This window comes from Ambystoma mexicanum, chromosome 5q, assembly GCF_040938575.1.
Source record: "Ambystoma mexicanum isolate Mex_15411 chromosome 5q, UKY_AmexF1_1, whole genome shotgun sequence".
Taxonomy (NCBI): domain Eukaryota; kingdom Metazoa; phylum Chordata; class Amphibia; order Caudata; family Ambystomatidae; genus Ambystoma; species Ambystoma mexicanum.
In genome coordinates, this window is record NC_090933.1 from 1,048,106,339 (window position 1) to 1,048,119,507 (window position 13,169).

At 46.5% G+C, this 13,169-nt stretch overlaps 1 protein-coding gene across 1 annotated transcript in view; it reads left to right on the forward strand.

Moving 5' to 3' along the window:
- Positions 1–2,121: 2,121 nt before the first annotated feature.
- The window catches only part of MAL2 (mal, T cell differentiation protein 2), a 153,185-nt gene continuing 142,137 nt past the window's right edge, over positions 2,122–13,169 (forward strand). The window contains exon 1 of the mRNA XM_069621545.1: positions 2,122–2,487. Coding sequence (XP_069477646.1) covers positions 2,353–2,487 — 135 coding nt within the window. The 5' untranslated portion in view covers positions 2,122–2,352. The remainder of the gene's footprint in view (positions 2,488–13,169) is intronic.

Below are 13,169 nucleotides of genomic sequence, written 5' to 3' on the forward strand. Positions count from 1 at the left end.
TTATGTTTAAAATTCGTTGGTTTGATCTCCTGCTCGAGTGTTAATAAAGAGAGAAAAGCCCGATACAAGCCTCTGTGTCTTGACATAGAATTGCGTCTGTGTGGATGTTTGGAGAACGTCTGTCTTGATAAACAGTACTGGAGGGAGTATCTTCCGCTTTTGTGTGAGATACATGGTTACGTAAATCTGTCTGGTTTACGTGTTGGTCCTACAACCGCATGCATCGCAGGCTGGGGCGCACAGTCGTGTTAACATTGCCAGAGCATTCAAAACTTAGCAAGCTCGCATCTCTGATAATTATCACAAGATGCCTGGGGGAACACATGCAGTCCGCATGGAGAAGTGTTATGTTATATTGATTTATACTGTGCACCTCTACCTTTTGCATGGTCTCCAGGCACTCACGTGGCTCTGTAAGAAGAGTGGATGGTGTAGGATAGGGAGGGAAGGGGGATAAGATAGAGGATGTGCTCCTCTATTGAGATTTCCAGAACCAGGAGAAAGTGGAGTCTGTGTGTGTGAGATTTCCGGGTGTGCTTTGATTGTGTGCACTGGGCTTGTGGTGTCCAGGGGGCTAACGTCCAGTGTCTGAGATGTTTCCGGCTGTTTGTTCTTGTGGTGGATGTGTGGTTTGTGTATAGTATGGCTAGCCCTTTGGGGGGGGGGGGGCAAGGGGGAGTTGTGTGGTACATGGAGAGGAGTGGGATTAGGAGGTGGTTAGTAGGTTGAGTGCGGTAGGGATTTAAAGCAGTGGCAAACTTCACAAGGCACAAGTGCATTGAAATGCAAGTGGAACTCCATGGAAAAAAATGTAATAGATCGTGGTGTGGTGCGGGACGGGTGTTATGACAATTGGTGCAACAACAAAAAAAATATATATATTTTAAGCCAGCACAAAATCACTTGTGGATTTTCCTCTAAGGTGGAAGAGCCAGGGTGAGGGGCTACGGGTGAATGGGCTAGAGTTAAATAGCTAGGAGCAAAAGGTAATGAAGGGTAGCGGGTGCAGGATGGTAATTAAAGGACTGGGGGGAAGAGATCGAGGTGAGGTATTTGGGGGGACAGTTTTGGGGTACAATGGGTTGGAGTCAATGACAATCCCTCCCACACTGGTTCTTTTCTTTTTTAATCAACTTGCGGGAAAATAAGTCATAAAAGCTAAACCAACTTCAGTGAGAACCTTTAATAACGTCAACATATCTCAGGGGGGAGTGAACCGAACTCCTTTATAATGGTGCTCGAGGTACAAGTTAGAAAGGAGCATTACTCTTTAAATTAGTTGAGAGCATAACCCGCGCAGATCCTCCTTTTATCACTGCCCCTCCCTCGCGTGCGCTCGCCGAAGCATTAGGAGCGTCTATCGCCTCGCATGGGTTTGCTGGGAGCTTAGACACGCAGTAAGAAAACCTGCACACATGTTAACCCCGATTGCCCTTCTAGAAGCCCAACCTGCCTATCAAGTTCTTCCTGCTAAGCAAACCCAGCCAGCCGTACACGTTTCTGCTCTTACTGGAGGCAGTGGCCTTCGGCAGGCGTGTCCCTTTAGTGATTGTGACTACATCTGCCTAGAAGCGGATAAAACACTACACACGTCTGTTCCATTCCATGAACGGCCCAAACACACAGAGACGGTCCGCGGTTTAAGCTCATAACACACTCGGTACAGCAGCGGTTTGGTTTGGCTTGGCTGCAAACCTGTTGTCTGGTTACCAGGCCACCCCACCCTTGCGCTGGCAACCAACCACCAGCCTTGCCGTTCCAGGTGTGCACAGTTTGCACCACGTGACCCCACTGCTAAATATACGCGCCGCCCTCACCTGGGTGAGTCTTGCGCCAAAGGTGATAGGAGGCACGGCATTCTTTTGGAAATAGGGAGGCCATATTACAAAGAGGCAACAGCGCACTAAAGATCATATCATAGATATAGCCGTAGGAAGGTGTGCTTTCACATGAGTGAAATGCATTATTGCATTTTGAACATGTGAAAGCAATTATTAAAAAAAAAAAATACTTTTCATAGTGAATATGGCACTTTTTTAGGAGCTATCTTTTATAAATAATTGTTCAGAAACGTAGTTAAGTATAAAATAAATAAAAAGAGGACTGTTATTTATGAAGTGCATTGCATCCTTGGAATGCATTCAGAGCCGTATGCTGTGATGGGGAAAGGCTGGGCTTGAAGATGGCTATGCTAGTGTCGAGATGCAGTGACTGTCCGTCCTCTGTGTCGGCAGCCGTGGGCGAAGCGCTGCCGCTTCGCGCTGAACCCGCCCCCGCTCACCTGTTGCTGCCGCTGCTGCAATCTGAGCAAGTGGCAGGCAGGCAGAGCGCAGATAACCGCAGGCAGCACTCATGATGGCTGAATTGGGCGCCCCTCCAGCCCCCATCCCCGCGGCTGCGCTTAATTATGGCACCGTTCCGGTCACCCTGCCGTACGGACCCGATGTGCTCCGGACATACTCGGGAGCCTTCATCTGCCTGGAGCTGGTGAGTCTCTTGGGCAGTCCCGGCACAGGTGCGCCCCGCACGGTGTAGCGCCGTCCCACTGCACAGCAAATGAATGGCCTTCAGCGCCCTGTATAATGGGCCAGGGCTGGTGCGTGTTTCTGTGGCTTTCTCGTAACGGAGCTCAAAAGCTCATCGTCCGTATTCACTATGTTTTGGCGTTTAATTTGAACGTCGCTGCAACAGTAATTGGCGAATGTTATGTTCTCTTATGTAAGGCGTACATAAAAGGGAAGACTGAGTATGCATTATCGTTCTCTATGTTTAGTTCACCCAGTAAAATGGTGGTGTTATTTTGGTGCCTTAACTAAACAGACGTCGCCTGCCTAGTTATCTGGCACGTTTGATGCTCCATTGAGATACTTGTTAAACCAGATGGGCACTCATATGAGGCATGTTGTGAGAGCCGTACTTCTGCACCCCCCCACCCCCCACGATTATTGTGAACAGGGGTTCGTCTTCACTCTCCAAATACGGTTTTGTTGATCCGCTGGGGATAAGGCTATTTTTTTTATTATCGGGCATAGAATCTGTGCATCAATGTCTTTAAGAATGGCATCTTCGCGTTTTTGTTTCCGAACGTGTGTGGCTGGCCAATCGGAGCCTCGCCGTGGACTCCTCTCGGGAGCTGTAGCGGTGCGCGTGTTGTGGCAGCATTCTGTAGGTTTCCTTCTAAGCCCTCTTCCATGCGCGTGTGAAAGTGCAGATCGTGGCACGAGGGGAAACTGTTCTTTTCACGAGAGGAAGCGTGTGCGTGCCAAGTGTGATCTTGCGACAGGTACGCGCCCCTGCACCTGCCTAGACGTGCTTCCCTCGCCTATTTGCGTTGTCGCGCTTTATTGCCTTCACATTTTTGTGCTCGATGAATAGGAGTTGCGCGGCGTTCCTCTCCCTTAAGTCCAACACGCCCTACAGTTGGTCTTATCCACACCCCTGGTGCACAACTACTTCACACATTAGCAGTTGGAATGTGTCCTAACAGTAAGGACTCGCGATGAGGTCAACACCCTGGCCACGTTACCAGTGGGCTTCTCTGGTGCTCAAGTACAGGCAAATGCCTCCGGGCAACCGACCTGCCACGGTTTAAGGTGATCATGACAGACCTTCTCCCCCAACCGTTTTGATGCGCGTCGCATGTACGCCTTTAAGTCTTGGACGTTGTTTGTGTATCGCGTCGTGTTTTGTGCCTTTTTATGTATGCATTGAATGGGTAACGACCCGAAAAGGCTTGTTTAGTAACATCACAACTTGCAATAATTTTGTCGAATTCCTGCGTTCATACCCGAACCAGATGTTTCTTTGAGTTTCCAAACGCACTTACAACTAAGTGTTTTTGAATGCATACGTTTATCTGGAACTAGTGGTGCACTATGCGGGGAAGTACACTGGTTTCCTGACCCGAGCAGACTTCAAGCAGTGTCTCGCCCAGCAATCGCGGATGGGTTCTATGCCAATTTCCTAGGCTGCGGGCATATTTAGTTCTCAAGGTGTTTTGAAAAGTTCTGCTTGCGTTTCCTAATACTGTTCTTCGTTTCATTTGAAAGGCGTGGAGCTCTTCCTGCGCCCACGCCCTGGATTTCAAAATCTTCTCTGCTGAAGTCCTCCGTCAGGTGTTCACTATGTATTTTTCGTAAGGGTTGTGTCGGGGCATGCTAGCATTTCTCACTTGTATACCAGGTAGGGCCGACGGTGTCCGCGTTTTTCTTTTCCGCCATTTGGTAATGGATCTTGTTCTGCTTGGAGCCATGTTTGTCTGGTTTAACCATTAACTAAATGTGCTCGCACAGTTTGACGGTCAATCCTCGGCGTGTGTACACACAGGTAAAATACCTGGCGTGCACTTGCTAGAGGCCTTAAGAGTTGTGGTGCCTGACGGATCGCTGTTGGATGGTCGATTATCAGGAGAGCCAGTTGGCCCCCAGGACTGGTGTGAATGGATGGGAACTTGGCCTTGCCATACAGTAGGGGCCAGGGTTTCATGAGTTGATGACTCTCTTGTAATTGGTGTTTTGGCCCGAGGATTTTGTCATCTGTCCCATGTTCCCCAAACTGTACAAACAAAATTCTCCTCGAAGGGCAACAGTTAAGCAGTGTAAGTCACAGCAGTCGTGGCATTGCTCCGAGATGTCGCTTCTATTTATTTTGACACTTGTATAGCGCACAAAAAACCCATAGGTATCTAGGTGCTTTTAACGTAAGAACACGGTTACAGTAAGTGCTTCAGGTTACAGAGAAGGAAGCGTAAGTGGTGGATTACATCATGGAACGTGCAAAAGGTAAATACAACATACACCAAGTGCAAGAAGTACATGGTGAACACATCCATTGGGCCGGACCCTTGTGTTTCCAGGTGGCAGCAACACCCAAATGCAAAAGTCAATCCATGGGCAAATACATGGTGCCTACCCCATGTTAAGCGCTTCGATGCCTGTGGGCTGTAGTGCGCTCTACAAATCCATAAAATAAATGTTGCAGGGTGGCAGCAGCACACGGATGCAAAGGTTCAGCACTGTGCAAATACATTGTGCCTACCCCATGTTGCACGTCGGGAGTAGCATGCAAATGCAAGAAATTAATTAGGGGGCACTTATTGTCTTGGCAGAGTGGGATGAGGGGAGGGGGGACATCAAAGGGAAGAAAGGGGCAGGGGGGGGCACACACCATGACAGGCGACCTGGGGGGGGCAAGCGTGCATAAAGCGGACAGGGGCCTTTGTTGTGGGCCGGCTCCCGCCTCCTGGTTGCACTGATTGGCCGATAAAGGCCAGGCAGCCAATGGGAGAGGGAGTTGGGGCCAGACCGCGAACAATGCAACAGCAGGATATTTCAGGTCTGCCGTATTGGAAAGGCAGTAAAAATGCTTGCAACTAATGTAGAGAGACGGTGAAGAATGAGAACCCAGGAAATAGGTTGTAATCCAAAATAAATGTTCCTCTGCAATCGTCATGATGCCCAAGTCAAACGCAATTGCATTAATTTGCAATAAAAGGCACAGCGGGTGCGTTGTTTGACACAAAATAGCCATCCTTACCCTGCATGAGATGGTGGGAGCCTGTGCAGGCAGGGTGATGGCCGAGGAAGCGAGAGATCAAGCACAGCAGTGGTGAGAGAGAGAGAAGCAGGCGTGAAGTGTGATTCCTGTGACCACACTACACAATTGCACACCCAACAATCATCTGTAACACTTCGGGAGGGCTGAGGAAAGGGCCACCCCCGCATTGTTTCCCACATCTTGTGCTGTGGAAGCAACTACACAGAAACTTCAACGCAGGGGTAAACTTAACGCTTCAAATGTGGCTCGTCTTTTACCCCTTTTTGGTCCATGTCCATCTGCCCTTCACCGTAATGCCATGTAAGACTGAGTGAGTCGCAGTGTAGTCGAGGTGTCGGGCGGGGGCGGGCAGTAGGAAGGGAGGCCCTGGACAACTGAATGGAATCTATGGGTTTTGAATTTGTGCCACAGCATAGCATCACCTGAAGGAACACCATAATAAAAAGGCATAACAGTTTTAGAATGAATGTTTTTCATGGATCTAAACAATTGTGACCAACCGTGATTTTCAAAGTTAATAATTTGCCCACATGTATTGGGGAAGACATGGTACCAATAGTCACATCATCAAAATCATTCTACCTCTCACCTTAACATGTAACGCATCCCGTCCTAGAACTCCAGCACCAAAACACAGCTTGTACAATTGAATGTACCCCTCCAACCGAAACACATTTCTTCACTACGGTCCTCTATACATCACACCAATTGCAACTAATACCGTGCATCGTCTGGGAGAGATTTTGTCTCCCACTACAGTCCTTGTTTTTCACGCCGAGCTGTGCATTCTTTCAAGTTTACAGAGAAGTCTGATTGAGAAACATGCATCCCTACTACCACAACCATATCTGCTCCCCCGCATCCCAACGGTGTTTACTCTTACTGAATGACTTCATCTGTTGTCTAATCCCGCCTTATTTTTTTTTTTTGTTAAAAAAATAAGTATTCCTACCACAACATTCTTCCTGACTACCCTTAGACGAAGGTCTGGCAACACCTAGACAGGGTCACAATAATCCATCTCGGCCCTGTGGTAAGGGGCGCAGTTAAATAACCATGGACAGACCAACACATCTCTGTGCACTCAACTCGGACACGAAAGACAACTACAGAAACAATTTACGTTAGCGGCTTGTAGTGTAGTTTAATCACTGCTCCACACAACTTCCTAAAAATCTAAAACCTTCAACTCCATAGACTGCCTATCTTTTCAGACCTTCAGGTACCAACATTGCAAATTGGCCCAGCCCCCCTGGATTCTTATGTTCGTCCCCTGACCACCCACCCACCATGCGGACCCGGAAACTCCAAGAACCTGTGAAAACAGCAGAAGTTTTGATGCAAGATTAAGTAACATGTCAGGATGTATAAAGGTTTCTCATTCGCCAGTGGGGCAGTACTCTGGATGGCTTAAGCCACTTCAGTGATTGGCAGCAATGAGGGAGGGAAGGAATGTTGGTTCTCCCACAGGCAGTCAACAGTTCTAGAAGCTCTGCTGCACTGACTGGCTGGTGAGAATATGCATCTGCCTGTCAAATGCAGTGTTGTAGGTCAGAGAGGGCCAGTGCAAGATAGGAAATGGGTGACTGTCAAGGGCCACAATGAGGAGCACAAGGATATTGTCCCTAAAATCATTAAGCTTTTGATCTGGGGAAATTGATAAAATGTCACTTTGAATGAACTGCAGTCCTTAGACACGAGTGGGGATAGTCCCTTACAGTAGTACTACTGTAAGGGACTATTCCCCCTCTTTTTTTTATTTTTTTTTATATTGTCTAAAGCTGCAGTTCATTCACAGTGACATTTAATCAATTTCCCCAGATCAAAAGCTTAATCCAAAGCATTTGACCACATGCTTACCAACGTTTACTTGGTTCAAGTATTTAACTTTTGGTGTTCATGGACAGCAAAAATACTTTCTTATAGTGCAAAATACCAATAAAAAACCCCCAGAAAATACACACACACAACTTATTTATATCAAGCCAAAAGCTACCAACTACCTAATTGCATATTTTATGCGGATTGTGCCGCAATTGCAGTTGTAGACGCTGTGCTAGTTGTGATGGCCATTACTGCTGCTGATCTTTAGTTCCACTCTGCTGATCCCTCGGGTGCGTAGTATTCTCCATTGCACACCACGAGGTTGTCGGGGCAAAGATGGGCGCCACAAAACACTGAGCCACATCTTCATCTCCGGCTGAACGTCCCCTCTATCTGATCCTGGATTGGCTGGTCGGAACCTTTATTAGCTCCGATGCTGGTAGGCATAAGCCAAGGACCACGCTCAAAGGATACTACCTGTCCGCTGCCGCACGCACTGTCAGCCGGAAACTCTGGTTCTGTGACCTCGCCTCACCCTGTGAGTACCAATCCACAGTGCCTGAGCCCCTACTCTTTGTCCCCTCCTCACCTGCCCACTATTGCCTGATCAGAGTCTCTATAAGAAGTATGACTCTTTGCCAGTTCTCTAAATAGTGTACCCACTGTACCTTGTTGCACCCTCCACATCGGAACTGCCTCAGTTCTTGTTTTAACACCAGGCCACTGTGATTGTTTGCCTCAGTTCATGTTAGCACTAGGCCACTGTCATTGATTATCACTGCTGCAGCCTATCCTAGCATTAGCCCATTGTAACTGATTAGCATTAACTCAGCCTCATCACAGTAGCACTAATACCGCAATATGTCGCCTAAACTGCCATGCTCTCATGCCACGCCACCCACACCCTTCCTCCCTGCACTTCTTACAGGTATACCAAACCCACATACTGCGATTGCCATATCAGCTCCCATCTCCGCACCTAGCCGCGCCTGCTTACCCCACTCCCCTCTACCGGAGAATATATAGGCTAGGTACCCGTTCGGCTCACATTTCAGCTACTCGAAAGCAACCTCATCTCTCGCCCTCACCTGCCACCACCTCTATACCAAAACCCCTAGGCACTACCGCCAATAAAAACGTCCCCACTAAAACAAAACTAGGGAACCACTCACCACCCAAATCCAATGCGCACTCATCAATGCACTATTCATGACCTCATCATGGACTTGGATCTAGATGTTTTAGCCATCACAGAGACCTAGTTACATGAAGCTTCCGGACCAGCCATCTGCCAAACCCTACCACCAGGATACATAATCTTCCGCCAAGATGGAATTTCAAACAAAGGAGGAGGTGTCGCCCTTATGCTCAAGGAAACCCTCAATTCCAGACAAATAAAATTAGCTAATGCAGACCATTTTGATGCTTTATCAGTGAAAATGTCCCTCTCACCAAATGACACTATAACACTACATGTAATCTACCACCCTCCAGGCCCCCTTCTCGATTTCCACGCCAACATCACACACCTATACAAGATCCATCTTCCTAGGAGACCTAAATCTCGACTTCAAAGATCCTAAAGGCAAATCCCTCACCAAAGCCCTCCTTGAACTATGCTTTATTCGACTCATACCAAAGGTTGTATATTGGATTGGATAGCTGATCACAATTGTGCTGCTGACATCTGCTCTAACACTCCACTTCCCTGGACAGAGCACCATCTACTACACTTAGTCATACCCTCCCAAATTAGAGGTAAATTGAGCTCCTCTGTTCCTGTTGCTACAGCCAGGTCAAAAAACTATTCTCCAAAGACAGAATTCTGCCTCTCCTTGCAGCCTCAGCTCTAGCACATCCAACCTCAAAAAACCCTACAGAACTAGTAGAGCTCTACAATTCCACCCTACAGAACTAGTAGAGCTCTACAATGCCACTCTTAAAGAGGCAGTAGACGCTGTGACCCCACTTGAGGAAATAAAAGAACGAAGCAATCACCCAAGAACTTCGAGATATGAGCCGCCAAATGGGTAGCACTGACCGTATGGCAATTAAGTCCTTCTGTGTCTCTAAGAGACACTTACCTGGCAATTGCTAAACAATACAAAAAGGCTATTTTTACAGCCAAAGCATCTGCCTACAACATTAGAATTGAGACAGCTCACTCCCAGTCAAATGAGTTGTTTGCTATTTTTAATCACTGGTCATCCACCCCCCCCCCCCCAGCCACCTGTCTACACAAGAGAAAGATGAAAGTGGTGTAATAACATTCAACATGCCGTGTTAGACAAAATCATAACACTCAGAAAACAATCAAGACACAATTCAATAACCTGCCCAAGGACGCGTTACCTAAATCAAAGCCCTCGGCCACCAAGCCACTCTCAGTTGGCTCACATGGCACAAACAAACCTAAACCCTTTGTCTTCAGGGATATAACCATATCTGAAGTCCTAGTGATTATGGAGCACATTATCGCTCTGTAAGGGTGACGTCTGCCCAGCCAGCTCACTTAAAGACTTTGCGGCAGCAGTGGCCTCTTTCATAACCACCTTTTATTAATGCCTCCTTTGCTTCGGGTTTCATCCCACCTTCCCTCAAGGAAGCCTGAGTTCGACCATTGCTTAAAAAAAAAAAGTACCCTTGACCCAGACTCCCCAACAACTACCGACCAATCACTATCATTCCATTCTTGAAAATTCTGGACAAGGGGGCATATCTGTAGGTCCAGTCTTAACTGGAAGAACACAATATTCTCAGTAATGGACAAATCTGGCTTTCGTCCTCATCACGGCACAGTCAGCTCTGCTTGATTTTAAGAATCAGGTACTTGAATCCATGGACAAGGACAAGTCCTCGCTCCTTCTACTCCTCGACCTCTTGGCTGCCTTCAATTTGGTCGACCACAAGATCCTGTTCAAACACCTTGCGGACACCGCACATTTCTACCAAGAAGCCACTACCTGGATTACATACTTCTTGGAGGGCCGAGCCATGAGGATCTTCTCTGATCAGGCATCAGCCACTCCATCCCCATCAGGTTCGGAATCCCACAAGGACCCTGCACATTCCCCCTACTCTCTATAATCTTTCCAATTGACCCCTGTTTAATGACCTCAGAGTTCATCAAAGCTTTTACCAACTATGCTGACGATACACACATTTTTCTCCCGCTATCAGGTGACTATGAGCAAGACCTCAACACTCTCCAGAAGACACATACCCTTGTCCAGGCCTGGATGGCAACTAATGGCCTATGTCTCAACAGAGAAAACAGAAATTCTACTGGTAGGCCGCAAAGAGTCCTTGAATATACTAGACAACAAATACAGTTCCCTCGGCATTGAGAACACAGTATCAGTCTCTGCTGCTGTGAAAACCCTGGGTGTATACTTGGACTCTAAAGTCAACACCATCTCATCTGCTGCTCTCACGACAAAAATCATGAACGCAGTGAAACCTCATCTATCGCCAAAAAACGGCCTCAACATAGCGAGAGCCACCATTGGCGCAAAGCTAGATTACTGCAAGGTTCTACTCCTAGGTACTTCTACCAATAACATTAACAAACTGCAAATCATGCAAAATAATGCTTGTAGAGCGACGGTTAGTATCCTAGTAGAGAACATATCTCCCAGGCTAGAAAAGATGCCCGCTGTCTCCCGGTCAGAGAGCGCATATTGTTCAAGGCCCTCACCATCACTCACAGATGCCTCTGTCTGCCCCCTTTAATACATCAGTTGCCCTCCCGCAGACGAGACCAATACTCTCACCTACTCTAAAGCCGGCGGTACCAGCTTCGAAGTGTTGGCTCCAAAAGCATGGAACGCCCTTCCACTCATACTTGGAAAGGAAAATTCTCTCATGGCGTCATCTAGTCAACTAGACTGAACATGAATGTTGTTCCCCTGTAACCTTGGAACACTCCTACCGTATTGTTGAACTCCCTCAATATTGTTCCTACGAATCTGTTAAGTTGTATCTAAGTGAATGTACTGTAACAATGCCGCAATGCCCCAGGGCCGTTGTGCGCTTTATAAATGGAAATGAATAAAAGAACGCACTTATGCTTTTGTTTTCACATCCTGAATGGGAAAACCCCAAAAAGCTAAATCTCAAACATCTAAAAAAATGTCCTGTTTTTACACAATGTGCCTTTGCCCTTTAAGACCGAAGCAAAATAAGATTGTGTACATGATGCATAGCTTTGTCAAATGACGACCAGAAGCATATTGATTCATCATAAAGGCTCTTCTGTAGGTGCCTAGTCTTAAACCTATTGCGACGTGTTAAATAGTTTAAGGAGATGGCAAGTATTTATATTTTGTATAATACAGCCATGAACCCTCCTTTTTACGTTTTATTTATTATACAAACCGATTTCATTCTAGCAATAAAAGTGAAACCAAATAATTCCCTTCATAAGTAGAAAAGCAATCCCGCTGAATGTTTAAAAGAAGCTTATACCTATCTGCTATGAGAGTTTATCCTTCAGAGCCTTATACCTAGCCGCTGTGAGAGTTCATCCTTCAGAGCCTTATACCTAGCTGCTAAGAGCCTTATACCTAGCTGCTATGAGTTGATCCTTCAGAGCCTCCAGAAATGTCTCGTACCATGCATTTCCTTCCACAAAATGTCTCCAGCGAGAATCTGTCACTCAAGCAGTTATCTAATTTGCTATGTGTTACCGCCACTCATGTTGGATGTTTTACACTTTCTGGACTCTCAGAGCAACATAATTGGCATGCCCTGGTCATTTTTAGCGCATTTTCTTCAGAATCCCCAGATCTCCTGTGTTTCAACAATGTTAATCTTCTCATATAATCACGCCAAATGCTGCTGTTTGGAAACTCTGCAACATTTCTAGATGTCTTTTTTTTCACCATTGGCATGTAGGTAAATAATCCAGCGAATGGCCCTTGGTGGTTAAGTCAGTCATGATTTGTTCCCCACCGAGCTCTAAGGTGTGGGTTGTTTTTATTTTTTAATTTTGTAAAAAAAAGAAAATAATTTCTAATAACCTTAATGGATCACCTTTTTAAAGCAGTTGCACCATGGCAAGCCATCTAGCATAAGTTGTGTATAGGCCAATGGTTCAGTTTGGGGGCACTGCCGAGTGACATAATACAGGACTGGGGTCAGTGTTGGCATATATTGACCGACTGCAGGATTTGATTTCGGCACTAGCAGCCTGAAAGGTGGCAGTGCCAGCATATATTGTTAATATGTCCTATTGTTGGGCACTAGCAGCATGGCAATGTGTTTTACAGGGCAATGCTGACATGTATTATGGAGGCCAGCCTCAATACTTTCTACAGACACAAGGCATGAAAGGAGGACAAACCTGGTTTGGGGATAGCCTGCTTGAAAGTCAGGTAATGTTGGCATATAGTGGGGACAGTGCTGATTTTATTGTGGGGACAGACTGCATCAACACGCATTGCAAAATGTTCCTTTGTACGGTGGGTGTCCTGCCATCTATAAGTGTTTTGTGTGTCCTCTGGAGAGCAGAGTGTAAATTATACATTTGTTACCCATTTTATTTTGGCTGTGAAACGCACAATTTCAACCCATTATTATAAATTTTGTATGGGGAAAACACTTGCCACAAGCTACTGGTTTAGTGCAAGTTCTCTCAGTTGAATTATGGAAAATCAATACCCCTCTATTTTAAAAGCAACTACTGTAGACGAGTGGTTTTGTTGGAGCGGGCGTGGACGCCCATTAAGATCGATAGTTGGATCTTGCTACCTTACCACAAATTGGGAGTACTCCATTTCCCAAATTAA